The 27,991-nt window shown below is 25.3% G+C and overlaps 2 protein-coding genes across 11 annotated transcripts; one reads left to right on the top strand and one right to left on the bottom strand.

Annotated features, from left to right (window-relative positions):
- The first annotated feature begins 34 nt into the window (after window positions 1-34).
- Window positions 35-6,841, top strand: LOC114119247 (uncharacterized). Of its 4 annotated transcripts, XM_050202736.1 has the most exons (7): window positions 36-228; window positions 349-363; window positions 1,385-1,411; window positions 1,505-1,546; window positions 4,631-4,645; window positions 5,065-5,100; window positions 6,541-6,841. In XM_050202736.1, the coding sequence occupies exons 1-7, from the start codon at window positions 123-125 to the stop codon at window positions 6,621-6,623; spliced, it is 324 nt and encodes a 107-aa protein (XP_050058693.1). In that variant the 5' UTR covers window positions 36-122; the 3' UTR covers window positions 6,624-6,841. The 4 variants fall into 4 exon arrangements, with proteins under 4 accessions (XP_050058694.1, XP_050058693.1, XP_050058695.1 ...); XM_050202737.1 differs by lacking the exon at window positions 1,385-1,411 and having other exon boundaries at window positions 35-228; XM_050202738.1 differs by lacking the exons at window positions 349-363; window positions 1,385-1,411.
- LOC114119261 (acetyl-coenzyme A transporter 1-like) lies at window positions 6,833-27,763 on the bottom strand. Of its 7 annotated transcripts, none has more exons than XR_007604761.1 (10): window positions 26,961-27,745; window positions 26,700-26,826; window positions 25,260-25,419; window positions 25,025-25,179; window positions 22,216-22,406; window positions 21,019-21,206; window positions 20,641-20,767; window positions 20,171-20,386; window positions 7,202-9,077; window positions 6,833-7,132 (listed from the first exon to the last, which is right to left on the bottom strand). XR_007604761.1 is itself a non-coding variant. In XM_050202732.1 (9 exons), the coding sequence occupies exons 1-9, from the start codon at window positions 27,174-27,176 to the stop codon at window positions 8,943-8,945; spliced, it is 1,515 nt and encodes a 504-aa protein (XP_050058689.1). In that variant the 5' UTR covers window positions 27,177-27,745; the 3' UTR covers window positions 6,833-8,942. The 7 variants fall into 7 exon arrangements, 5 of the variants coding, with proteins under 5 accessions (XP_050058689.1, XP_050058690.1, XP_050058687.1 ...); XR_007604762.1 differs by having other exon boundaries at window positions 6,833-7,463; window positions 7,541-9,077; XM_050202732.1 differs by having other exon boundaries at window positions 6,833-9,077.
- Between the last annotated feature and the right edge of the window lie 228 nt (window positions 27,764-27,991).

Raw genomic sequence — 27,991 nt, 5'->3', positions numbered from 1 at the left:
AACAATAAAATAAATATAATAGTATTTATTTCATGAAATTTGTATTTCATTATCGTTTCTTAAGCGTTAGAACTTAGTCGCATACTATATTTTTACAATTTATAAATACTTAAATAATAAAAATGGCTATTTTGAAATATAGATTATTTATGATGTTTTTAACAACTTATTATATTTTCGATAGTGTATTCGCAACCCCAAGTATTTCCTCAGTTATTGCGATATTATGTAATTAATAATTTAATACAATTTAGTGTAATTTATATTTAATAATCTTGAGATATTTATTTTTTAATATTATTTTTTTTAAGTTTATTGATTATTATAAATGTGTTATTTTGTTTTTAGCTAGCACAGCAGTTAGTAAGTTCTATTGGAAATATATTTTAATAATATAAAAAATAATGATTTATTTTACTTAAACTTTGAATGGCTTTAAATCAAATCCTAAAGTTCATACGCTTTTTTCAAGGAGTATAGGCCTAACATTTGACATGTCCACAATTATGAAAGGGGGGATGAAGATTTCCTAAGGTATACAATGCAATGCACAGAAATTTATTTTGAAGCTCATTAATTTTCTGATTCTCAAGTGTAGGGTAAGGCGATGTGTTCTAATGGGTGGAACAAATTTTGCCCAAAATCAACCTTTTCCGTTTTTATCAAAGTCATTTTAGTTGTTTCAAAATAAATTTGTCAATAGGCATTAAATAATTTAATATATCATTATTATTTTTTACTAAAAATTTTGTAAAAAGTCATCACAAAATATAAATAATTATTTTTTTAAATTTCTACACACTCTTATTATAACTGTAATAATGTATAATTGAATATGTAATCAGAAAAAAATCTAAAGAACCCAATAAACTAGGAAATTGTATATCAAAGCCTAATTGATCTAAAACTCGACCTTGGTCTCTTGATTCAAGTTAATTTAACCCAAGGTAATTTTATTTTAAACGAAAATAAATATTTTTGTACTACTAAAGCATTTATGAAAAATTATTTGGCATCATTGGGAAAATGAGAATATAAATTACCAATTCATGTTCATAATTATTTTTATTCAAGCAATTATTTACGTATTTATTTAGGTAGCTTAATATACAATTTTTAAAGTTTAGTAATTGAGATTTAGCCTCAATGTGTATTTTTAGCTACATTAATTTAAATCTTAATTTCATTTTTATTTCTGAATTTATAGTATTTTTATATCATTGTTTTTATAAATTGAGTATGAGAAAATCACCCTATCGATATACACATAAACGAGCTACTATTATTACCAGAATTTAACTTTTTATGATAAAACATTCATGTATATAATTAATTAATTATATTGATATATTTATAATTTAAATATTTAATTATAATTTATCAGAACCATTAGAGAATTTAGGATTCAATGGTTTGTATACTTCACTATGCACATTATGACTAAAAACATATATATTATAAATAACTTCCAACGCATGGTATACTATATTGAGTATTTTTTTAGGTGAATTAGATCACGATTTGAATTTACCGGTAGAACATAGAGGTATGTATATTAAACTACATAAGCTTTAAATATAAATATATATAAATTTGTATGTAATTATATTATATGTATAGTATTATTTGTATTAAGTATTATATTATGTATCTGAATTATTCTATAATTATTATATTATATAAAATGAGAGTTAAATTTAAATATTTTCATTATATTTATATATACTTACAAATAATAAAATAGGTACCTACTTACACTAATAAGTTGTACTAGATAATGAAAATATAACTCATAGATAAATACATTTTAGTTGATATATAGATACATTCAAATTAGTATGAGTAGTAGGTTTTCAGTATTCATTTTAGAATTTTTTTTTTTTTTTTTTTATATATATACATAAATTAGATTTTTGATTATTTCTCTGAGACGGGAGTTAAAATCAATCAGTGTTATCCCCAATTAGCGCTTGAAAATCGTGCAACATATTAAATATCATATTTATTATTATTATTATTATTATTCCATTTACACCGGTAATCAATCCAATTATACCGACAGTACATATCTCCAGTTTATCCTATTTTCTTTATTGTATATTTCACATTATATCTATGTCTGTAAACGGAATAACTATAAGTTATCTTTGTGATTTTACTTAATGTAGTGTACTGAGATAGATATACTTAGTAATATAGTTAATATACTAAGTAGTACTTAACGTATTCTTACCTATCTCAGTGATGTAGTGTAATCATACAGTGGGTGTGATAATATTGATTTTTGTCCTGTAGCCATAAATTTCATCAAAAACACTCCTTGTAAAAATATCGCTAAGAAAAAAAAAATCACTTAAATTACAAAAGTTGTGATATCAAAAAGTGACTAATTAATTTCATGAACTCATTAATATAAAAGTATTTATAACAGTTTTCATTTAATATAGTGTATTTATTTAATACAAATAATTTTACTTAGCTTGATGTGGCTACATTATTCATGACATTAGAACTGAGATACCAAGTGCATATGTCTTTATTTCAACATAGATGTTCGCATTATTTTGCATATTACTATCATAATTAAACTAGAGAACAATATAGGTAGTTACTTATATTGTATTGAAATAGTTATTTCAATGCATCTTACTAGTATCCACCAAGCTGAGTAAAATTAATTGTATTAAATAAATACAATACATTAAAAACAAATAGTTATAAATACTTTTATATTAATAAATTCATGAAATTACTTAGCCACTTTTTGATATCACAACTTTTGTAATTTAAGTGATTTTTTTTTTTACTTAGCTATGTTTTTAAACGGAGTATTTTTGATGAGATATCACTCATTTTTTTAAATATAAATTATAATCCAGGATAATATAGTAAATTCTTTAAGGTGGTGATGGGATTATTTTGTTGGAGTTTACAAATCAATGCTAAATTGCTGAAGCAAAAATTTAGAGTATTACACTATATACTATATTAATTATTATAGGTAGACGGTATTTATAATGTATATGCAGAAAACATCTGGTAGACGCAGACTAACACAATCACGCATCTGTGACGTAGGAAAACATTTGTACAATTATTTAATTTAGTGCATTACTGCCGAGTGTCGGTCTACTATAAGTTTCGTTACACTCTCACACGCAAGACGAAATCGACGTATTTGACAATAATTACGACAGAGCCTGCAAAGCGCAAGCCCGTTGCATGGAGGAGGATATCCGGGCAGCCAGATAATTCAGCGCGGCGCCCCTACATAATATAAACATTACTATTGTGGTATTGTTAAATAAATAGCGTTTCGCTATGATAATACTTTAGCAAATTATTCAAGCTGTAATCCTCCGATAAACTTAAATTTTTCACAGAAATATCTACATACTAAACTGAACTATTTGTGCAAGTTTCAAGTCAATTGGTTCATTAGGTTAAGCTACAGAGTAACCGATATGAATTTCGTAAACATTTTGGATGCCCAGAAAAACTTAAAAATTTAATACAAAGTATTAAACGCTTTTTTTTATAAGAGTTTAAAGTTCAAACTTTTACAAAATACGTCAAAATAATAGTATTTATTAAAAAGGTTAAAAAATTCAGATACTTTGAATTTTAAATTTTTATAATAATAAAAGAACTTGCATTTTGGGATATTCAGGTTATTATTAAAATAAACCACCTTTTACACCATCCACCGAAAAATATTTGCTAAGCTGACAAATCATCTCCGTTCAAAATTATTTTTCGTATACAATGATACCTAACATTGAAATCAAATTTAATTCATCCATTAAAGTGACCTACTATACAGCAGAGCGTTATTCACTTGACAACTCTTCCTTATTTTTAGTTATTACTCAGCTTTGCGTCGCGATCGCCGCGTTGGATGTGTATGGTATGTCGTCGTATGTGTCCACACCCATATTATTGACGTTGTATCTTGTTCTTTGCGCTATACGGTTGTTACTATTTTTATTGTCATATTTAATAATAATTATTAAATATAATGTTTTATTGAACTTATTCAAAAGTATACTTAATGTTACCATATCCTGTCTCAATCAACAATAAAACACGTTATCAGCAATTGAATCATTTTATTATAATCAATGTGCCAATGTGTGTGAGGTATTTTTTTTTCTACGTATTTTTTACTAATATAGCTTCGTTCAAGAAACGTATCGACATTTGTGAATTTGATAACTATAATTTTTGTGCATATCAATTGAATGATAATTTATCACTCGAAATTAGAATAGTGTCTGTAAATTACAATTAAGAGTGAGAGTATTGACTAGCCATCTAGGTCTTAACATCACAATCAACACTGGGACTTCGAAGTATCACTCGAGCACTCCACCGAAACTAAAATATTATGTATAGTTGCAAAAACGTTTTAAGTAATGCCTACTCAAATGTACCACTACGTTATCTTATAAACAAAATTTTAATTTGCTAAAGCATAAATAAACTGCTGGTTTGTATACATAAAGTTATAGTCCAGTAAAAAATGTATTAATTTAAATACTGTATTTTTACGATATATCCAAAACCTAATAAATCCATACTTATATAAATCGACAAATGCTAATTAATTATTATCGATTTTTTTATCTAGATCCAATGAAAAAAGGTAATGTTTATGTTATAATATTTTATAGTAACTGAATGTAACAATAAACTTATCTTACAACTTATAAATAATAATTCTAATTTAATTTTGTGTTCTAAATAGTAAACCTTTAAACTATGATAGAATACAATCATTAACATACTAATGTAAAATCAAGACTATAACAGTTAAAAATATTTGTTTTCTAAACTCTTAAATTAAATTATATACCTAGGTAAGCAACAATAATAAACTGATATTTTCAACATACTCGTATTATTTAAATTTTCAATGTTCGACGTAATTGTAATTACAACTAAATAATTATTGTGTCTACAATATTTTAATTTCATTAATGTCTAAAATAAACACACTATTTACAAATAGTTGAGACTTTAAAGTGTTTATATCATATTTAACTGTACAATATTTGTTTCCAGATTTAATAAAAAGTTATAAAGCTTTTTTAAACCACTGTAAGAATATTATTTAAATTAAGCTGATTTTTAAGTTAAAATATGAATATTTTATTTTTATGTTTGACTTCAAAATTGTTAACATCTATAAAGATGTTCCAATATTGTCTTAAACATATTTTCAGGTATTTATGTTTTGTTAATTGAATGATGGGTATAGAATATAGATATATTGGAGGTTTAATTTTTTGTCATTAGATATCCACGAGAAATCTTAATGTGGCCATTTAAATCTCATTTAATATAGGTAACTACTTTCTTGTTAAGAAGTTTTCAACTGAATATTATTTCTCTCATTTGGTTTTTCATAATATTTTGCTATTTAAAGTTCCATAGATAAACGCAGTATTTAACTATATTTTTCTGCATGTCAACTAATGATGAAAAAAAAAAAATAATATTTCACTATTGATGTTAAATTCTGCGTTTTGAATCTTTTGGTCGTTCTCTTTATTATATTTTCTATGGATGATAGTGCTTAGGTTTTACAAAAAGTGTGAACGTGATTTAGAAAACTTGTGTCATCGCAAATCGCAAAATAAGGTGGGTTTGTTTAGAAGATGATTTTATTTACAATATACATAATAAGTAAGCTGAATCACCACGGCAGATGATGGCGATCCGAGCCATAGATTATCAGTGTTATTTGATGGACTATAAGGGTTTGTTATGGCAAAGCCAATGACTTTTGCAATTTTCTCACTGGAGCTTCATGAATCTAGTGCTGGTCATTGTTTAGATTCTGTGATCTTTGGCATTTTTAGACCTAGGATATCTGAAAAATTCTGGAAGCGAAATGATTTATGTTATGCCACTAAAACTCAGGTTAACCTTTTAGGAATTAACTGCATTATTATAAACAAATTTGAATATATCGATGTGACGATGTTTGAGTTTCTATTCAGAATTATTCATATAGTTTAGTGTCACTTTAATAGTTTTGTTTTTTCCGACAAGATATAATATGGTAACTTTGCATAGAATTGATTTATTAAAATTATAATTTGAGTTAAATTTTTTTTTAAATCTTATATTTAACGGTTTCTTTAATTTATCATTTATATTTTATATATAGTTGATTCTTCGCTGTTAATGATTTTTATTGTATTTCAAGTTTCTTTGTCTGGCTTCTAACTATCTTTTCATTGTAATACATATAAAAAAACGCTCAGTTTCCTGGCATCTTTTCAATAACTTTCGTAGTCCTTAATTCCTTATGCTTCGGAAGTTCGGACAATAGTGTACGGTGTCATCAGTTCGTCACTCGTTATTTTGTTATTCAAAATTATTTTAATTTTTTTCATTTAAATAAAATCTTATTCATGATTACTATTGTTATTATAACTTATAAGTATTTTAAAATTGCTTTCAAATTTCAATTAATTATAAAATAATCTATTGACAATTTACACATATTCTCTATCTCACTATTTTTTTCAGTTAATCAAAGGAATGAATTTCTTTGGTTCTATGCAATAAAAACTTTAAGAGAATTGGACGCTGAATTCAATAAGAAGAATTGATTTTTCAATCAACATTGATGATGATTATCTTAATTTACTATTACTATATTTTATGTTTTCGTATTACCTATTATACATTTCAACTTTTAATTCTAAGCAACTGTATTTACAATAAATTTAGATAATTTTTTTTCAGATAGATACTCAATACATAATAATAGTTTAATAGTTCATAATTCATAAGAAAAAAATAAAATTAAAAATAGAAATATACATAATACATATTTGTTATTTATTTTTAAAATATATTATCATTAATTAATAATTATATTTTATAATGTAGAAATCCTAATTTTTCTACAGATACAGGACCAAGACTATATCTCCCCTTGGTAACATTTTTTCCTGCTTTTGAGAACATGCGCTTAGAGCAAACGGACGAGTGCAGGAATACCTAGATATTTCATTTCAACTGATGATAAATTTGGGAATGAAGTTTGGTTAGAACTTCACCAAATTAAAGTATTAAATGTTGGAGAAATCAGCAGTAGTTTTAAATACTCAAGTATCTACAAAATTATTTTAAATTCTAAATTAGTTTCATTTCAGTCGTCACAAAAATTAATAATTAATCTGACTGTCACACTGGTGTACTCGACGGCGCTTTCGTCGACATCGACTGCTGTGGTCAGCTCGTCGGAGGCTGTGTCATAGCATCCAGTGTTCCATCGGTTGTTCCCGGTGATCCACAAAGTGAAAAGCCCTCGTATGTTTAACCTGATCCGCAAGTACTCGTTGCTTAAGTCTTCTAACGTCAATAAGACAGAAAACGCAGAACTTATCATTATGCCCATCCCTTCACCCGTTGCATTGCAAGTAGACGCATAGCCAAAGTTATTCCTGTGAAGTATCAAAATTAAATATATACATATATTTAATTTATAATGGAAATCAAAAAAGTTAACAATAACACCAACTTCTTCAACATTGTCAATGCCCAACCTTTGACTAGGTACTATATCGTATGTGGCAGCTAAGATTTGCGCTAAGAAAACTACAATTACTACTTTTAGTATGTCCGGTTTCGCGTTTTTGTAAACCAATCATCGATATTGTTACTCATATAAATGAAGCATACTAAAACAACTCCAGGGTTTAAAATGTTTTAATTAGATATAATAACTGTTCGCGCCACGCGTCGTCGTATTCCCCGATAAGTATTATATGTTTCTCCACAAATATATAGGTATATTCTCTGTTTAACATATATATTATTTTGTACCGGGCCGTTGGCCAAAATACGTTGCACAACAGCATGAGATTCGGATTACAGTCAGTCGGCACTCTGTCTGGTCGATCGCCGCGAATAAAACGCTGCAACGGGAACGTTTGACGTCGCGCGTCGGGAGACGTACAGGTGAGCTACTAACCTCCCGCCGACTGTAAGGGGCCGAATCTATGTACTGTGTCATAAATGTTCATTACATCAGTAACGGCATAAGGGCTCACGGTGAGCAAAGACAAAACGTTCGGCGACCCTCACGCTCTGCGCCGGAGGAGCCCGGGTCTGTACGCTGGCTATGGTGCCACACTTTACAAAACGGCCGGTTCCGTGTTCTATGACAGAACGGGGACGCACCTACGCGCTTTAGCGAATCACAGGCCAGAGTACGCGTATATTCGCGCGCTTTAGCCAATCACAGGCCAGGGTTCGCGTATCTTCAGACGCCAACGAATCACAGTCTACGGTGGACGTGGCTGCAAGAGCTTTAACGAATCACAGGTCACGGAGGGCGTAGTTACGACCGCAATAACCAATCACAAGACAAACGCGGGCGGCTTCGGCGATTACACATTGCCGCCGCCTATAAATACCAGTGCGGAACACAAAATCAGTCAGTATTCAGTCCTACCTCGACCGTAGCAAGACCCACCCAGGCAGACTTGCGTGGTTTCGGGACGTTCTGAATATACGGCACCTAGCTGTAGCAAGACCCACCCAGGGCAGACTTGAACATTTTGGGACCTATTTGCCTACGTGACTACTGTAGTAAGACCCACCAAGGGCAGATTTTGCACAGTTGAAGCGTACGGAAATAACACAGCGAACACCACAAGCGAACGCACGGCAACCAAAAAATACAGTCCGCACTCTACAAGGCACGGTACAAAACAATTACAATCATAATGATATACAATGATATTATATTATATTATGAAAAAATATCGAAAAATTAAAATTAATTATTAGACGTATAATAATAAATCAATGTACATAATAATAACTTTCATTATGAATTTTCAACCATTTTTTACTTAGTTATTTCATTTCTCATCACTTTATTATTCTCCACATTGACCATCCAATGAGAAAAGCTCTTAACTTGAACATTTATAAGAGTTTTTTTGAAAATATATGTAGTACCATCCAATCCCAAACAGTATAAACAGAGCTGATTCAGTGTAATAACCGTCAACCTTTACAGTACAACTACCTCCATTAGATTTACAAGTCTGTAACGAAGAAAAAACAAATGAATATTAAATTAGAATTTAAGTAATCAATTTACTACTTCATAAATTAATCATGTTAATAAAATGAAATCACTAAATAAAATCTAAAAAAATTGACTTAATCATTGGTGATTGTTATTGTATTGCTCAAATACAGAAAAAAATGTAACCTAATCATGTTCTCTACATATCACGTCAACTGTTCACGCAGTTGCAGACGCTTAACTTGAAGCAACAGAAAAATAAATCATTGTATGACTCATCATAATACTTTGATATTGTTGTGCTACACACCGTCGTACGGAATTTAATTAAGTTGCTAATTACGTAAATAAAATCAAATACACTTGATCATAGTTAATATTACTAATTTATTACTACACACACAATTTATACTTTTAAATTAAATGTACTATTAATACTAAATATATATGATGGTCTGTATACAATTAGCGAGAGGTTCTGTAAGAGGTTCTGCTCCGTAACGTCCTAGTTACACACTCGATAGACCGTTCACGACTGCCCTGCCACCCGACGGGGCCGTAGCAACGGCTCGTCCATGGCCTTTGGAATGCGCTGACTTGGTCGGAACGGTCGCGTAGGCCATCGTGGGAACCGACTCGGTCACACTACCGATATACCCTCATTCAATATTTTCTTATGCTGTATACACATGCCCTGTACACGTAAGCCTACCATACATATATATATTTCTATATGCATATACAACAATATAAATTAAATTGAATAAAATAATAGACCTTCTATATAAATGGAAAATGATAGATAATAACATAAAAATAACACCCACAATGTGTTTGTATATAATTTATTAATCAATAAAAAATTATCAGTGCAATGTTATTATTATTTTGGTATTCGTTTCCCCTTTAATTAATTTTGTATGAATATCTTACTTTGTTTAGATTTGATGTAGAACAATTGTTCTAATAATCTAATGAACATTCTTTGAATGTTAAAAAATCCATCATGAAAATCGCAATTGTAGTCAACCAATACATACTAATAAATGAAAGTGTATTCAATAATGTCATATAAGTACCACCAAAACGAGGATCACTTATCCGATTGAACCAAGCCACTTTAGCCACTCTCATAGTTGTGAGTAAACTCTATAATATATCAATTATATAATTGAACGTAATGTCAATATGTATTAATTAATATTTTTATTTTTTAAGAAAATATTTATTGAAAATGTATACTTATTAAACATTTTTCTTATGAACGATTCTTCTTATTTATTCTTAAATTTTAAAAACTGATTATTGCACAAAATTAATTTTAACATAATATTTCCTTTATTTAAAACAAAATAGTGCTCAATATTATTAACTTACGTAATCTATTATGAATATAAATACTTATATTACATAGTAGTATATCGGAAAATCTATTTTTCCATTAGTTGTAGTGAATTTTGTTATATAATATATAAATATAACTTACGTAATGCTCCAAATTATTCTAAAATAAATATTTCAAATAATTAAAATTAAAAAATATATCATTTTATAAAGGAATTTAAAAAAATAATATGCATATTATTATCTTAAATTAAAGTTTTAATTAGTTGGTATAATAGGTCGAAACTATGGGATTCCAGCATTAGAACAGAAATAAATCAATATGTTATAATGCGACAAGAAGACCATTTTTATTGGTTTTGTCATGAACATATGACGTATTAATCGTCCTGCATAATTTCCAAAAAATTATTAAAAAGTATACTTACTTACTTACTTGAAGGGTGTAAAATTTAAGTATACGCTCATTGGTTTAGATCATGAAGTGTATTTTGTTAGGATAATTGGAGAAATAATGTTTACTATGTACATTGATGAAATTATAACCATAACAATGTCTTTTGGTAATCCGACATCAATGAGTTTTAAAATTATCAAACTTTGATTAGTGGCAGCAAATCCAATCTTTAATCATTCGATAAAATTAATAATTAACAAATAAACTGTATATATGTGTACTTTTCAGACGATTTTGTTACAGAAATGACCACATACGACATACAATAATGCCATTAGTAGATTGGTCGTTAGAACTTTGCATATAATAAGTTATTCATTACCTATAATTATAGTTATACACTTATACCTAAAGTTAATAACTAATAAGATAAAAATTAATAAGAAATATTGTATTGAACAGAGATAACTCTATGAATTGAATAATTATAATCCAATATTTTTCATTTGTAATTTATAGATTTAAATTAAAAAAAAATGTATTATTGACATATTATTTACTATTTTTCAACTTAAACTTCAAGTTTTGTTAAAAAAAAAAAAGTGTAATAAATGTCTTAAAATTTCACGTTAAATATGATTTTGAAATAACCTATTAATAAAAAGAAATTTAGAGTTATCTTGTAAGTGAAAAAAAATTATCATGGTCACATGTTTTTTTGAAATAATTACAAAATGTCAAGTGTTTCATATACAATTTCTGGAGTCGCTGTTAGTGTTACATCCCATTTTTGACTTGGTATGTAAATTATGGCTCGAGATTAAAATATTATCATATATATATATGCGAATTTTAGTCTAAATATTTTTTATTCATACATATGTTATTTACTTTAAGAAATATTTAAAAAAAAAAAATACAATATTTTTAGACATAACTTTTTTATTGGAAATTTAGACATACACTTCAAAATAACTGTTCTGCATATTATTAAATATAACTGTGAACTTTTTTGTGGATACGGTATTTATCTAGTTTAAAATTTCGAAGTTTTGAATTAATTTAACTAAATATGTTTACGTGGTCATTTGGAATATATGGTCAAAAGTTATAGCTTAAATATTACTATTGTCTATTACCTATCCATTGTCAACAACGCAATCGCCAATATCCAGATACAAGATATCTTAAAAATATCCCAAATCAGAGAATAATTTTGAATAATAATGAGCTGTACGAAGTTGTTCTATAACCTGTTATTCTTTTCTTTTTTGAAGATGGCAATCAATGTTGATATTAAAATAAATAGGACGGCCCGACAATACAATAAATCTGTATAAATTTGAAAGTTTACTATGAAAATGATATAAAATGAATAATAACTTATCGTACTACTTAGTAGGTAATCAATAATTATTATTATCAGTAATAGTAGATACCTATTACCTATTACTAACCATGATAATATGAAGGATGAACAATGGACATTTGTGTACATTTTAATATTCTAATAACAGTATATATTTAAATTATATAATTGCAAATAAATATAATTGTCTATTTATTTAGTATAGAGAATTGTAAGTTTAAACTCAACTATATCAACGGTTAAATATACTAGGTCTTAACTAATTAACCCATTATAAGTTGTATAGTAAATTAAACTTGGTAATGTGTTGTACTTGGTTATAAATTTAAATTAAGCTTAAATAACGTTTACCTATGAATTATTATTTTTTCTTTATGTTTTTGGATGTTCTAGATAATTAATATATATTCTTTATTAAAGGGCTTCTCCCGTAATTTGTTACAGTTAATGTTAATAAATAAATAAATAACCATTTTAACTGTAAATATTAAATATTTATATATTTCAGATCTAGTTAATAGAAAAAAATATGTATAATAAAAGTTGTGTATTTGTGTATGTAATTTAGTGAATTCTTAAAAATTAATTTATCTATTGTCTATAGAGCCTATTAGAGTCACATAAAATATGTAGGTACAATGTATACATATTATTTCACAGTACCCAATCACTATGTTTTGTATTGTTATTATTTAAAAGTAAACATTTAATAAAGACAGTTTAAGTAAAATCTTAAAAAATAATACTGTTAACATACCGTGTTTCCCAAAATTTAATAGAAATATTAGGTACATGTATATATTTGTCCTTTACAATATTTTCCTAATTGTTAAATTGGTAAAAGAATTCCTTATGTGGATTTAGAAAACTTCGTTGATAACGAATAATGTGCCATTTGTGTGAATTAAGTAAAATATAAATAATTCAATAATCCTTGAAAATGCTCCTATTATATAATAATAAGGTATTAACTATAATTAATATGATAGATCATACTTCATGTTCAAGGTTGTATCGGGTACAACTTATTGTTTACTAAATACTACCTACTATTATGAATACTATATTGTATATCCATTTCCAAAATATGTAAATTTAGCAACATAATGTTTATACCTATTATGCAACATTAAAATATATTATGAATTCCTTCATAGGTAGTAAAGCACATTACATTTTATTATTTGTTTTAATTTATATATACATATTTATATCTTGTTTACTTCAATTAATAATTACAATAAGAAAATTTTTATACTCAAAATGTAACTCTAGGTTAACCATATTTTTAAAAATCACAAAACTCACTATTTAAAGTTTTGATAAGTAATTTATAAGGTAAACAAAACTTAAATGAACCTTAAAATATAAAAAAATAACGCGAGTAAACACTATGCATGGCAATTATTAAGGTGAGGGGTGCAATAAAGTAAATTTATATTTGAGTTTTCGGGTAACCTGATTAACTTAAAAATTAGAATATTATATTCATTATTACATTATCAACAACATTTCATATTTTAAAAAAAAAACTAGAAAATTGTGTTAAAAAATAGGTTTTACATTAATCAATCACAAAGGAAAAATAACATGAGATTTTTATAATAAGTATTATTCTTTTATTTACTTACATGTCTTGGTCACTATTTCTCCTGTAGCCGGTGCAAATCGTAGATACTTGTTACAAAAATCTTCTGATGTGAACACAGTGAGAAATAAGGAGCTAATAATTATGCCCGATAGTAAGCTCACTGCCTTACAAGTTGACACATATCCCACATTATTCCTATAATATATCTAAATCGAAATTATTTTATTATTTATATTCAAATCAATAAATTAAGAAATAATTAAACTAACTTCTTTAGCGTTGTTAGTGCCCAAGTGTCGACGACTATATCCTGCGTGGCTATCTAAGTTTTATGAAGAAAACTACGTAAAACAATTTCAGTACGTCTGACTTTCTCGTTTCTTTCTGACAACCATTCATCAATATTTTTGTCCATATAAATAAAACATCCTCATGTTCAACACAAACAGTATACCTACATAAGACATTGTCCTTAACTTTTATGTTAGAAAAATACATACAAATATATTTTAATGATTTTAAAATTGAATTTTTGGTTTTCATCACAATAGTTTTCAAACAGACAATAATCAGACAATAATTCCAAAACTTCAAAAATACCAGAAAATATCAGATATCTTATTTTGTGTTAAATAATTTATTTTCTTATTTAAATGACAATCGTGTTTGTTATGATTGTTATGAATTATAACTACATAAATATTTAGAATGTGAGCAATACATATTTTACACATAAAAACACAATAAAGTTTAATAAATTATAATTTTTTACCAATCCTAAACAATTGCTCTCTAGTCATAATAAACATAAATAATTTGTAGAAATTGTAATTTTTTATCTATAATCTAACACTTATATTCCATTTCAGATATAAACCTGTATATTTTCATTATTTTATTATATTAAATATTTATTTTTATGGTTTATGGCTTTAATATTAATATCATTATTACTTACTCATTATTACTAACCGTCATGTTTACTGTTTAGTGTTCACTTTTTCACACACTATACGCATAACGCTGAATAACTAAAAAGAATAAAAACGTTTGTATAGTAATTGCTGTAGTTTTGTATCTATACTGAATTAAAAGTGAACAAACATGTTTTAGAAAAAAATATTCAAAATTGTAAAATTCAATGATACTCTTAAATCACAATATTAATATTATGTTAATAAGATATGTATGTATTTATATAATGATTATAGCAGTATACGTATTACAAATTAAATCGATTAATTATAACCATGATTATGATGTATTATAAATAAATAAATTTAATAATTTATACGATGAATTTTTTAGGTTTTTATTTTAATTTAAATTTTAAATTGGCCTACGAATAAGAATGTTGTACGAATTGATTTATTTTAATGTAAATAAATTATTTGGAAATAGATTAAAAATTTTCTCAAACGGTAATCTGCATTAATAAATATGATATAGTTATTAGAATGTTCAACCTTGTATTAATATACTTCAATCTAATTAAGCAGATGATAACATTTTCAATGTGTTTGTGTTCCTATCTATCCGCCGGTTTCACACTTCTTGCTACCTGTATAATAAAACTTGCCGTTTAATTAACTGACCCCGGTCTTTGTACATATACCTACCTATTATAATATGTTTTATGGAGTATAACGTGTAGTATAAGCAGATTTTCCTTCTTCTTGGCGAAGTTATTCAACAAAATATATTTTTTTATTCTGAATATGTTGTACAATTATAAAAATACACATTAAGTATTTTATATATCTAAATAATATATTCTTTACTCCTATATTATTTTGCATTTTTACATTATCTTGTTCTTTTGATAAATATATAAATAATAAAATGTCCATGTTTGGTAGCTATACCGAGGGCCTCGGATTCCATTTCTATTTCTATTTAAATCAAATTGAAACGTTATTATTTAACTTAATATTTATAATCAGGAGTTAGTAAAATGTACTGAAATCAGTATCTATGTACGTATTTACGATTATTTCGTACCTTATATTTAATTTTATTAATAATATTTTTTTATATTCATTTTTAACTGACTAATTATGTTTATACGGGTCTTTAAAAATAAATTATAGTAATTAATTTTGCATAACTAAAAACATATGTTTTTTTTTTACAAAAATAATACATTTTTTATATAGTTAATATTATTATAGTGTTATTAATTCCACACATATCCCAATAGGTAATACTTAACTAACGTGTACTGTCAAAGTAATCATCAATTTTAATTTTGGTGTAACTCAGCGTGTATGTTCACTAATGACTAATCGGTACGGTGACATAAATTAAAAATAAAATAGATAACAATTTAAATTATCTATAAATAGCTCAAAAGATTATATTTTGAAATTTAACAGTGTATAAATAACGCTAATTTAAACATTTTGTGAAAAATTCAAATATTTACAGTGATTCGTTTTTATGTTACAACAATACAAAAATATCTTTTTTGTCGAAAATTAGTTTTGTGTAAAAAATCCCGTTTTTCAGTCACTGTTTTTTTAAAATTGCTTGAAATATCTTACTTTTGACCTCTATTATGCAACAATGACATTCAATAAGAACTACTTATGAAATTTTAAACTAAATCATTATTTCAACAAGTTATAGTGTACACAGACACAAGAGAAAACACAATATCATTGTAGAATCAATACATTCATCACTCCGTTTAGAATCTTAAACATAATTTATAATATCTATACTAATCCCAAATATTAGCGTTTGTTTAACGTTGCTCGAACTAAAATAAAAATAAGTCAACAATCACTGACCACACTTATAATTATTTTATTTTATTATTGCAATGGATACAATTTCATAAACTGTTAATTGTCAATGTCAAATTAGACATAATAAGTAAATAATATTATTACGCTAACGCGCATTATCTATAATGATTATAATTCTAACAATTATTATTATTATAATTATTTATAATTTTCAACATTTTAATGGTTAGTTTAACGGTATGGAGTAGTGGACAAATATTATAATAATTGGTATGAATTGCTTGACAATGCAACAGTGTACCATTTATGGTACACCGTACACGTGACAGTTAACCTGTAAAGTTAAAAACAGGTACTTACAGTAGATACTGTATAACGGGCTGCAAGTCCAAAACAATATTCCACAAACCTGGTCACCAAAATACTTTTTGAGTCCTGGTTTCAATGAATAGATAAAATTTTCAATAATATCAGTATACCTAGTTATTTCTGTGTGACCAATTTTCGTATAATACTAAATTATGTATCGATTTGAAATAAAATAAATATATATCACTCAAAGAAACGAAACATAAATTTGTTATATCATAATGTAAACAATTTAAAATACATTTTTCATCATTCATCATTCTTTCGTTCACTCGACAATTATATATTTCATTAACATTTTAACGTATTTATATTTACGTTTTGTATTTCAGCTACATTTATCAATTATTAAGCATTTTGAATAAGTCTAAAATTGTTTGTAAAAAACCATTAACAAACCTGAAAAATGTAAATACTTATATAAATAGCTTAACATTAGTCCACATATATTAAAAATTCCATTAACTTTAAAATAAGAGTATTTAAGTAATAATGAAGTATTTCATTTTATTATTAACACTTTTTGAATTACTTCAAAAACAAACTAAAATCATTTGATCAATACTTAATTATTAGGCTGACGTTGAATTGGGCGCATGTAAACTCCGCCACTGAAAAAAATCAGATAAAATTGAGTTCATGTAAACTCCGCCAGTGAAGAAAATCAAGTAGTAGTATAAAATTAATATGATATATTATTAAAAAAAAATTATAATATAGTATATCATATCGTTCATATTAAATATTTAAATCATAGTAAAAAATATCATAATAGGTGCCTAATAATTTAAAATCATATGTTTTATAAATTCATAATAATAATTAATAATCCTTCACATTAAAATATTAAATACTTAAATTATAGTAAAAAAATCTTAATAAATAATCGTAATACAAAATAATCCAAAAATATATATTTAAGTAAGTCATATATTATATGTAAACTAAAATGATGTGATACAATTTGTAAATATTCTAAGTCTTGTATTACTCCAATGAGTGTACCTATTTATAGCATCCGGTAACACTGCAGTAATTTTTTTTTTTTTTTATTATTTCAAATTTCAAAACTGGTATAGTTTACATACACCTATTACCCATTACAAGTAGGAAAAAAAACTGGTGGAGTTTATATTAGACCTTTTAATACCTTTTTATCTTGACCGGTATTCTGGCAGAGTTTACAATCTCCCGTTGAATTGAATCCCTGCTATAATATGATGTGCAAAGTTCAAGGTCACCATCGGTAGGTAGTTTTAACATTTTATCTATACGAACTCAATTCAAAGATATTAAGATAATAAGCTGCACTTAATTCAAACACATAAAAGCAGCACGGACTCAATTCAATATCACCGGATTATTACTATTGTGTGAATGTTCAATTTTGGGAAAATTTGAAATTTTAACAAACAGAAACATAATTGTGGAGTTCTGTACAATTTATTTTTATAATTTTTGTAAAGAAAAACGTATATTTAACCATGTGATAATTTTTCAAAACATAGATATGAAAATTAAAAACTGTACAGATTTTTAACTATAAATAATTTGTGAATTCAGGTAAATTTTATAAAAAAAATTGTTAAAGTTTTGATTTAAAATACTGAAAAACATTTTTAATCGTTCACTACCATTTTTCGCCTTTATAAACAACTAATGAGAAAATCATGGATTGATTTCTCAAGCTCATTGATTAGATGATGGATATTAAACCAGCAGTTTTAGAAGAAGAAAAATGTGTAAATAACTATTTTAAAAAGGTAACTATTTCAGTAAATGTAAGTGAAAATCAGAGTGTGAGCCATTATAAAGAACATTAAAATTAGTTTTCACTTTTTATACAATTTTTACTTATACTGTTTGTATTAAATAATTAAAAAATCATTTATTTAAAACGCATTATAAAATAAATGTACGTCGATTAAAAAATTAATATAAATTAAGTAATGATAATTTAATATTGTTTTTACAAATAAATTATTTATCTTATGCTAAGTAAAAGTTTGATAAACCGCAATTAATATTAGCTTAATTAATAAATTTAACACAAATAAATAGATTAATAATTATTGTAACTTTGTGAAAAGTCAATAATTAAGAATATAATAATATATAATGGTATACTATATTATGATAAAATAATGAAAAATTAATATTATTATAGATAAACCTATACTAATCTTTTCATTCAAGTGCAAAACAATAACTTTCACTATGAAGTTTCATCCATTTTTTACTTAGTTATTTCATTTCTCATCACTTTATTAACCTCCACATTGACCATCCAATGAGAAGAGCTCTTAGCTTGAACATTTATAAGAGTGTTTTTGAAAATATAGTACCATCCAATCCCAAACAATATAAACAGAGCTGATTCAGTGTAATAACCGTCAACCTTTACAGTACAACTACCTCCATTAGATTTACAAGTCTGTAACGAAGAAAAAACAAATAAATATTAAATTAGAATTTAAGTAATCAATTTACTACTTCATAAATTAATCATGTTAATAAAATGAAATCACTAAATAAAATCAAAAAAAAATTGACTTAATCATTGGTGATTGCTATTGTATTGCTCAAATATAGGAAAAAATGTAACCTAATCAGTAATCATGTTCTCTATATGACACGTCAACTGTTCACGCAGTTGCAGACGCTTAAATTTTAATAAAATAAGTCATTATATGACTCATCATATTACTTTGATACAAATTAAATTGAATAAAATAATAGACCTTCTATATAAATTGAAAATGATAGATAATAACATAAAAATAACACCCACAATGTGTTTATATATTATTATGGAGGTACCATTAGATTTACAAGTCTGTAACGAAGAAAGAAAATATTAATATTAGATTTAAATTTGGTTTATCAATTGATTTTTTTATCAATTAAATTAAGTTGAAACCACGAAAGCATTAAATACAATTTAAAAAAATTGACTAAATCCTTGGTGGTTGTTATTGTATTGCTCGAATATAGGACAAATATCACTTTTTAAGTTCATTCTACATGGCAAGTCGACTGACCACACTGTTGACCCTCAACTTAAAACAACAGCAAAATAAGCCACAATTTTACTCATAAAAATTTAGTTGAATAAAAAAATGTATCGTCTATATAAATGCAAAATGTTAGATTAAAAGCATAAAAAAACACTTAAAATATGTTTATTTATTATTTATGGGTAATCAATAAAAAAATAAACAGTTCAATGTTATTATTATTTTTGTATACCTACATTTTTCCTTTAATTAATTATGTATGAATATCTTACGTTGCTTAGATTTGGTGTAGAACAATCATTATTATAATCTGATGAACATTCTTTGAATGTTAAAATATCGATCAGAAATATCGCAATTGTAGTCGACGAAAACATACTAAAATATGAAAGAGTGTTCCATAATGTCATATAAGTACCGCCGTAACGAGGATCACTTATCCGATTGAACAAAGTAAATTTAGCCACTTTCGTAGTTATGAGTAAACTCTATAAAATATAAATTATATATTTGAACGTTATATTAATATGAATTGATGAATATTAATTATATTTTTTAAGGAAATATTAATTTATAATGTATACCTACCAATTAAACTATTTGGAATAAATTAAACATTTTTAATATAAACGATTTTTTTCATTTATTCTTAAATTTTAAAAAATATTTATGGCACACAATTAATTTTAATATAATATTTCCTTTATTTGAAACAAGATAGTGCTTTATATTGTTAACTCACATTATTTATTATGAATAAAAATATTAATATTACATAATAATATATCGGAAAATCTATTTTTCCATTAGTTGTAGTGAATTTTGTTGTATAATATATAAATATAACAAACGTAATGCTCCAAATAATTCTGAAATATTATTTAAAATAATTTAAGTTAAAAAATATATTATTGTATGAGATAATTTAAAAAAATACTATACCTATCTTAAATTAAATTTCTAATTAGTTATAACATAGGTTGAAATTATGGAATACTAGCATTAGAACAAAACTAAATCAAGATGACAGAATCCGATAAGAAAACCATTATTATTTTTTTTTTTTCATGAAGTCGTAATTCTGTATAATTTCCAAGACAGTATTTAGAAATATACTTACCTGAATGGTGTTACTTTTAAGTATACGCTCATTGGTTTTGGTCCTGAAGTGTATTTTGATAAGAGGATTGGAGTAATAATCTTAACTATATACATTGATGAGATTATAACCATAACAATGTCTTTTGGTAATCCGGCATCAATGAGTTTTAAAATCAACAAACTTTGGTCAGCTGCAGCAAATCCAATCTTTAATCATTCGATAAAATAATAATTAACAAATAAACTTTATATGTGTATTTTCCAGAGGATTTTTAATTACCACATACACCAATGTTAATATTACACATTTTGTCATTAGGACATTACATGTAGGTTTTTCATTATAATTATAAATATACCTATTGCCGGTAAGTAAATATTGTATTGAACCAAGATCATCACATGAATTAAATATTTTTAATTTGTAATATATACTTTTAAATAAATTTAAGTATAATTGTTGTATTGATTTTTAGTTTAAACAGATACTTCGAGCTTTATTTAAAAATAAAAATAGTTATAAAAATCTTAAAATTGAACATTAAAGAATGATTTTGAAATAACTATCAAAAAAAAAGAAATTTAGAATTACCTTGTATATGAAAAAAAAAATGATCATGGTCACATGTTTTTTTTTTAAATTATTACAAAATCTTAAGTATTCCATACACCATTTCTAGGGTCGCTGTTATTTACATCCCTTTTTGACCTTGTATGTAAATTATGGCTCGACTACATATATATAGTATATACTATATTAATTATATGTATATATTTATAAATGTGAATTTTAGTCTAAATATATCTAATTCATACTTCTTGTGTTAATTACGTCAAGAAATGTTTTTAAAAAAACAACATTTTTGACATAAGATTAGCAAAAAAATTGTATTAATGTTGGAATGTAAAAAATATTGATTTTGCTGTTTTTAATTTACCATTAAAAATCAGTAATTAAGTGGTTAGTAAAAATTTGCAAGATTATAAATTTCAGAATGAGGTCTAAACAAATAACTTTTTTATTGGAAATTTAGACGTAGGTACACTTCAAAATAACTGGTCTGCATATTATTAAGAATAACTGTGAACTTTTTTTGTGGATACAATATTGACCTAGTTTGAAATTTCGAAGTGCTGAGTTAATATAACTAAACATGTTTTATGTGGTCATTTGGAATATGTGGTCAAAAGTTATAGATTAAATATTACTATTTACCTCCGTTGTCAACAACGCAATTGACAATACCCAGATACTAGGTGTCTTTAAAATATCTAATACCAGTAAATAATTTTGAATAATGTTGAGCTGTACGTAGTTGTTCTCTAACCTGTTATCTTTTTCTTTTTTGAAGATGGCAATCAATGTTGATATTAAAATAAACAAGACAGCCCAAAAATAAAATAAATCTGGATAAAATTAAAAGTTAACTATGAAATTGCTGTAAAATGAATTATACTAATCTTACTACTTAAGTAATTAATAATTATTATTGTCATTTATTAGTAATAGTAGATATTACTAAGCATGATAATATAGAGGGTTGACATTTTTGTAAATTTTAATGTATTAATATCAATATACATAATTTTCTATTTATTTAATTAAAAAAATTGTTAACTTAAACTCAATCATTTTAGCCATTTAATATACTAGTGGGTTAATTAACCCATTATAACTTGTATAATAAGTTAAACTTGGTTATGTATTTTGGTTGGTTAAGTTTAGATTTCCATTTTAGCTGTTAATATTTATATTATCTTTATTTTCCAGGTCTGGTTTAGAATAGAAAAATAAGGTAATAAAAGTTCATCTTAGATTTTATGAATATAGAAACTATTACAATTAGGTTTGTTTAACATATTAAAAATTATTGAAGTGACTATTAAGTAAACATAATATAATAATATAGTGTTTACGTAAAGTAAAATAAAAAAATTTAACTAATCCAACTCACGAATATGAATTATAATTTAATTTTTCAAACTAAAATATTATGTTTAAACTAATTATAGCGAAAGCCAAGAGATTTTTATATGATCAAATATAGGTACGTAAAAAAATGTATTTATGTGTGAGTGTGACTAGTTTCATTAAATCAATCTTGACCAATGTTTAAACCTAACAAAATCAAAGTGTTTACTTGTAAGTATATTACCATATACTAGTAATTTTAGTTTAAGTTAATTGACTTAAATAATACCATTTATGTAAAAAAAAAAAAAATCTGTGTTCTAGGGTACAATAAAAATATGTGCTACAAGATTATCAAGATTATCTACATGAAAACGCGTGAGGAAAAGCCAGGTAAATTGCACTACTTTTTTGTATAGGTATTTATTTTTTACTTATTAGTTACTAGTTAAGAAAATATCTACTCCACTTCCTTTTTAGTCTTCACGCATGGTATTCAGGAATTGTTAAAGTGAAAAGATTAAGTATAAAGGCGTTAGAATAAGATAGCCTGAGTCTATTTTACAATTGTTTATAGTGTCATAAGTAATTACAATCTATGATAGTATGTTTTTGATTCTTCATAAATAATGTTTATTTATTCTGCGTGTTGAGTGATAATAGAAATATATAGTAGGATATTAGTAATTGTACGAAGGATTCTGTTTTAAAAAGTTTAGGTTTTATACATATAGATTAAATTTTTTGAAATTACCCTTGAGTCAGAAGTCATAAGTTCACATAAAAAATGTACAAACTAAACATTAGTTTGTTATTTAGTTAATTGTGTTCGTTTGATATTAATGTTTTATATAACTACTGGCGTGCATTTAAGTCAAGTTTTTTGTTTTTTATGTGAAATCAAATCGAAATTTAATTAGTATTTTTTTTTAATGTAATAAATGTATATTATTTTATCAGTGTAAAATATTTTATAAATGAAAACAAAAATAATAATACTTATAACAAACCTATAACTAAATATATACTCGTATACCTAGTCATATTAATATAAACTACCCAAACATAATTCTATTGTGTCTTCCTATAAATAATTCAGTAAATTCCTGAAAATCAATTTATGTATCTATAGTCTATAGGACCTATTAGAGTTTCAGAAAATATGTAGGTAATTATATATTATTTTGCCAATACCAATCACTATGTAATGTATTATTTTATTTTTAAAAGTGAAAATTTAAAATACACAATTTATGTAAAATCTTAAAAAAATTAATCTGTTAATAAGCCGTGCTTCAAAAATGTATTGGGAATATTATACATTTGTCTTGTACTAAATTTTTTAATTATAAAATTGGTAAAAGCATTTCTAATCTACAGAAAACTTAGTTGATAACGAATAATGTTCCTAGTTAAATTAAAAATAAACTAATAATCCTTGAAAGTGCTGCATTGAATAATCTATTTAACTATACAGTTCATATAATAGGTCAAACTTCATGTTCTAAGTTTTATTGAATACCACTAATTATTTACTATATGTATATTTCTATTATCAATACTATAGTACACTCACTTCAAAAATACGTAAATTAAGTTACATAGTGTAAGGTATTAAAGCATATTATATTTTATTATTTGTTTTAATTTATAATATATAGATATTTATATCTTTTTCACTTCAACTAATAATAATTATACAATAAGTAAATTATCAAAATTTAACTCTAGGTTGAATTATAATTAATTATTTTTGAAAATCACAAAATTCACTGTTTAAAGTTTTATTAAGAAATTTATTAGGTAAATACTCGTATACCTTAAAAGAACCTTAAAATATAAAAATTAACGTGAGTAAACACTATGCATTGTAAATATTGAGGTGAGTGGTGTAATAAAGTAAATCCATATTTGAGCTTTCAGTTAACCTGTCTAATTTAATACCTAATAAGAATATTGAATTCTTTATAGTATTATAGTATTATACTATTACCTACATTTTATTTTTAAATAAAATAGAAAATTGTATAAAAAAAAGGTTTACATTAACCAATCAAAAAGAAATGATAACATGAGTTCTTTTTTTATTATAAGTGTTCTTTCATTTACTTACATGCCTTGGTCACTACTCCTCCTGTAGCCGGTGCAAATCGAAGATACTTGTTACAAAAATCTTCTGATGTGAACACAGTGAGAAATAAAGAGCTAATCATTATACCCGACAATACGCCCACTGCATTGCAAGTTGATGCATATACCACGTTATTCCTGTAGGTATATTATATAAAAATCCAAATTATTTTACTATTTATATTCAAATTAATAAAATGAGTAATAATAACACAAACTTCTTTAGCATTGTTAGTGCCCAAGCGTCAACGACTATATCCTGTGTAGCTACCAAAATTGAAACGAAGAAAATCAAGTAAAACATTTTCAGTATGTCAGGTTTTCCTGTTTCTGGCAACCACTCATCAATATTTTTGCCCATATAAATAAAGCATCCTCCTGTTCAACACAAAGTTTTACATAAGACAATGCCCTCAACTTCTATGTTAGTAAAATATATAAAAAATATATTTTAATGATTTTAATATTGAATTTTCGGTTTTAATCACAATAGTTTTCAAACAGACAATAATTCCAATACTTCAAAAATATTAAATATCAGATAACTTATTTTGTGTTAAATAAGTTATTCTCAGCTTTAAATGACAATCGTGTTTGTTATGAATTATAACAATATAGATATTTAAAATGTGTACAATACATTTATATTCATATACATAAAATAAGCAAATTTATTTAATACTATTTATAAAACTTATTATTGGAAATAAAATAATTTTAAATTTGCATGATTCTTATTTTTTTAAATTGTTAAATCATAAAAAAAAGTTAAAATGCATATTTTCATTATTATTTTATATTATATTTTTATTTTTATGATTTGCAGTTTTAATTAATATCATTTTTACTTATTTAAAATATTTATTACATAAACTGTATCTACAAAATAACATTAAAATTTAAATTATTACCAAAATAAAAAATTTTAATTTTTTAATTAATATTTAATAAATCAATCATGATTACTTTTACCTAGGGTTAGGGTAAGTGTGTATCGTGTTTGTTATGAATTATAACTATATAAATATTTATAAAGTGTACAATACATATTTTACAAATGTATAATAAAGCTTAATAAATTATAATTTTTTACCAATCCTAAACAATTGCTCTTTAGTCACAATAAACATAAATAATTTGCAGAAATTGTAATTTTTTATCTATAATCTAACACTTATATTCCATTTCAGATATAAATCTATATATTTTGTTTACTATATTATATTACATTTTTATTTTTATGGTTCATGGATTTAATTAATATCATCATTACTTATTTAAAATATTTATTACATAAACTGTACCTAGTGTACCTACAAAATAACATTAAATTATTGACAAAATATAATCTCACGGAAAGAACGTAGTATAACATGACCAACACTAATAGAGAATAATGTGATGCATATTATGTTACAATAAAACAAATGGCGTGGAATCAGACACAATGGTAAAGAAACTCTGATATCACATTTAAAACAGAAAAAAGAATATAAATTTTATACAATAACCACTTTAAAAATTGACCAAATAATTTACAATATAGCTGACTAACTGTAATTTCACACAAATTTATAGCACATTACATGTCTAATACTTATCATAGGCGATGAACAATATTATAACAATATTTAGAATACACAGTACACAATACAAACCGATTAAATATTGAACTGGTATTAGCCAAGATTTTCGTCTTCCAATCTTTTGTACATATAACGCATCTACTAATGGTGCCCACATCATTTTTAAATTAAAAGGCCATGTAACCATACTAAATAAAGCCTAAAACAAAAAAAATAACGTCTTTGTTATTCTGGTGAAATATGAAATTCCATCAACAGTATTATACTACATTATTTATTTCGAAAGTTCGAACATTTTATAATTGTTAAAATTAAATCATCATTTATACCCACCTGGTCTTTATAAGTCACATTTTTGTTGATTTGCAAAAGTGCCGGAATTCCTACAGATAATCCCAAACCTGCTATGCCTTGCATTGTGTACAGCAATACTAATACAAAAATGTTATGCCAGTCACCTTTCAAATTCGGAACATCGGCCGAATTCGAGTCATCGACTATTGTCAATGGTGCAAGATTTTTTGATGGATCTTTTGCTTGTAATACCATCTTGTTTACTGTTTAGTGTTCAATTTTTCATATACTATACGCATATCATTCATTAATTAAAAATAACAAAAAAAGAATAAAAACATTTGTATAGTAATTGCTGTAGTTTTGTATCTATGCTGAATTAAAAGTGAACAAGCGTATTTAAAAAAAATATATTTAAAATTGTAGTATTCAATCACACTTTGAAATTAGAATACGAATATGTTATTATTAAGATTCCCTACAAATAAAAACTTTGTACGGATTGATTTATTTTAATGTAAATAGTAAATACATTATTAAAAAATGGATTAGAAATTTACTGAAAAGATATATAGTTATTAATGTATATTAATGTACTTCAATCTAATTAAGCAGATCACAACATTTTCAATGTGTTTGTGTTCGTCGGGAGAGCACGATTGAGCATAAAATCATTAAGCATATACGTTTTTAGCAACACGATTGAGCATATTTTATACGATGTTGCAACATTTTGTAAGTTATTATTACACCAATTATTGTGATAACAGACGCGAGCCATGAGCCGAAACTATAGCTTTATCGACAATTTTATCGAAACACAAACAGAAATGTTGACTAACATCAAATCAATTCAATATAAGTCCATAAAATTAGAATCCCATAAAGAAATTTAAAAATTAAAATTTAATATTCAAACTTACAACCAATATTCAAACCGTAAAAAATGGAATCTTTAGTAATATATTTAAGTCAACTTGGAAACAGATACCAAAGTATATCAATTTAATTTATTATTATTTTCATAAGTCATAGGTAGCTATTGTTATTGTCAAACAGATCTTAATACT

The sequence above is a fragment of the Aphis gossypii genome, chromosome 3, assembly GCF_020184175.1.
Source record: "Aphis gossypii isolate Hap1 chromosome 3, ASM2018417v2, whole genome shotgun sequence".
NCBI classification, from domain to species: domain Eukaryota; kingdom Metazoa; phylum Arthropoda; class Insecta; order Hemiptera; family Aphididae; genus Aphis; species Aphis gossypii.
Note: the sequence above shows the minus strand (reverse complement) of the source record. Positions and strands in the feature narration are given on the sequence as shown.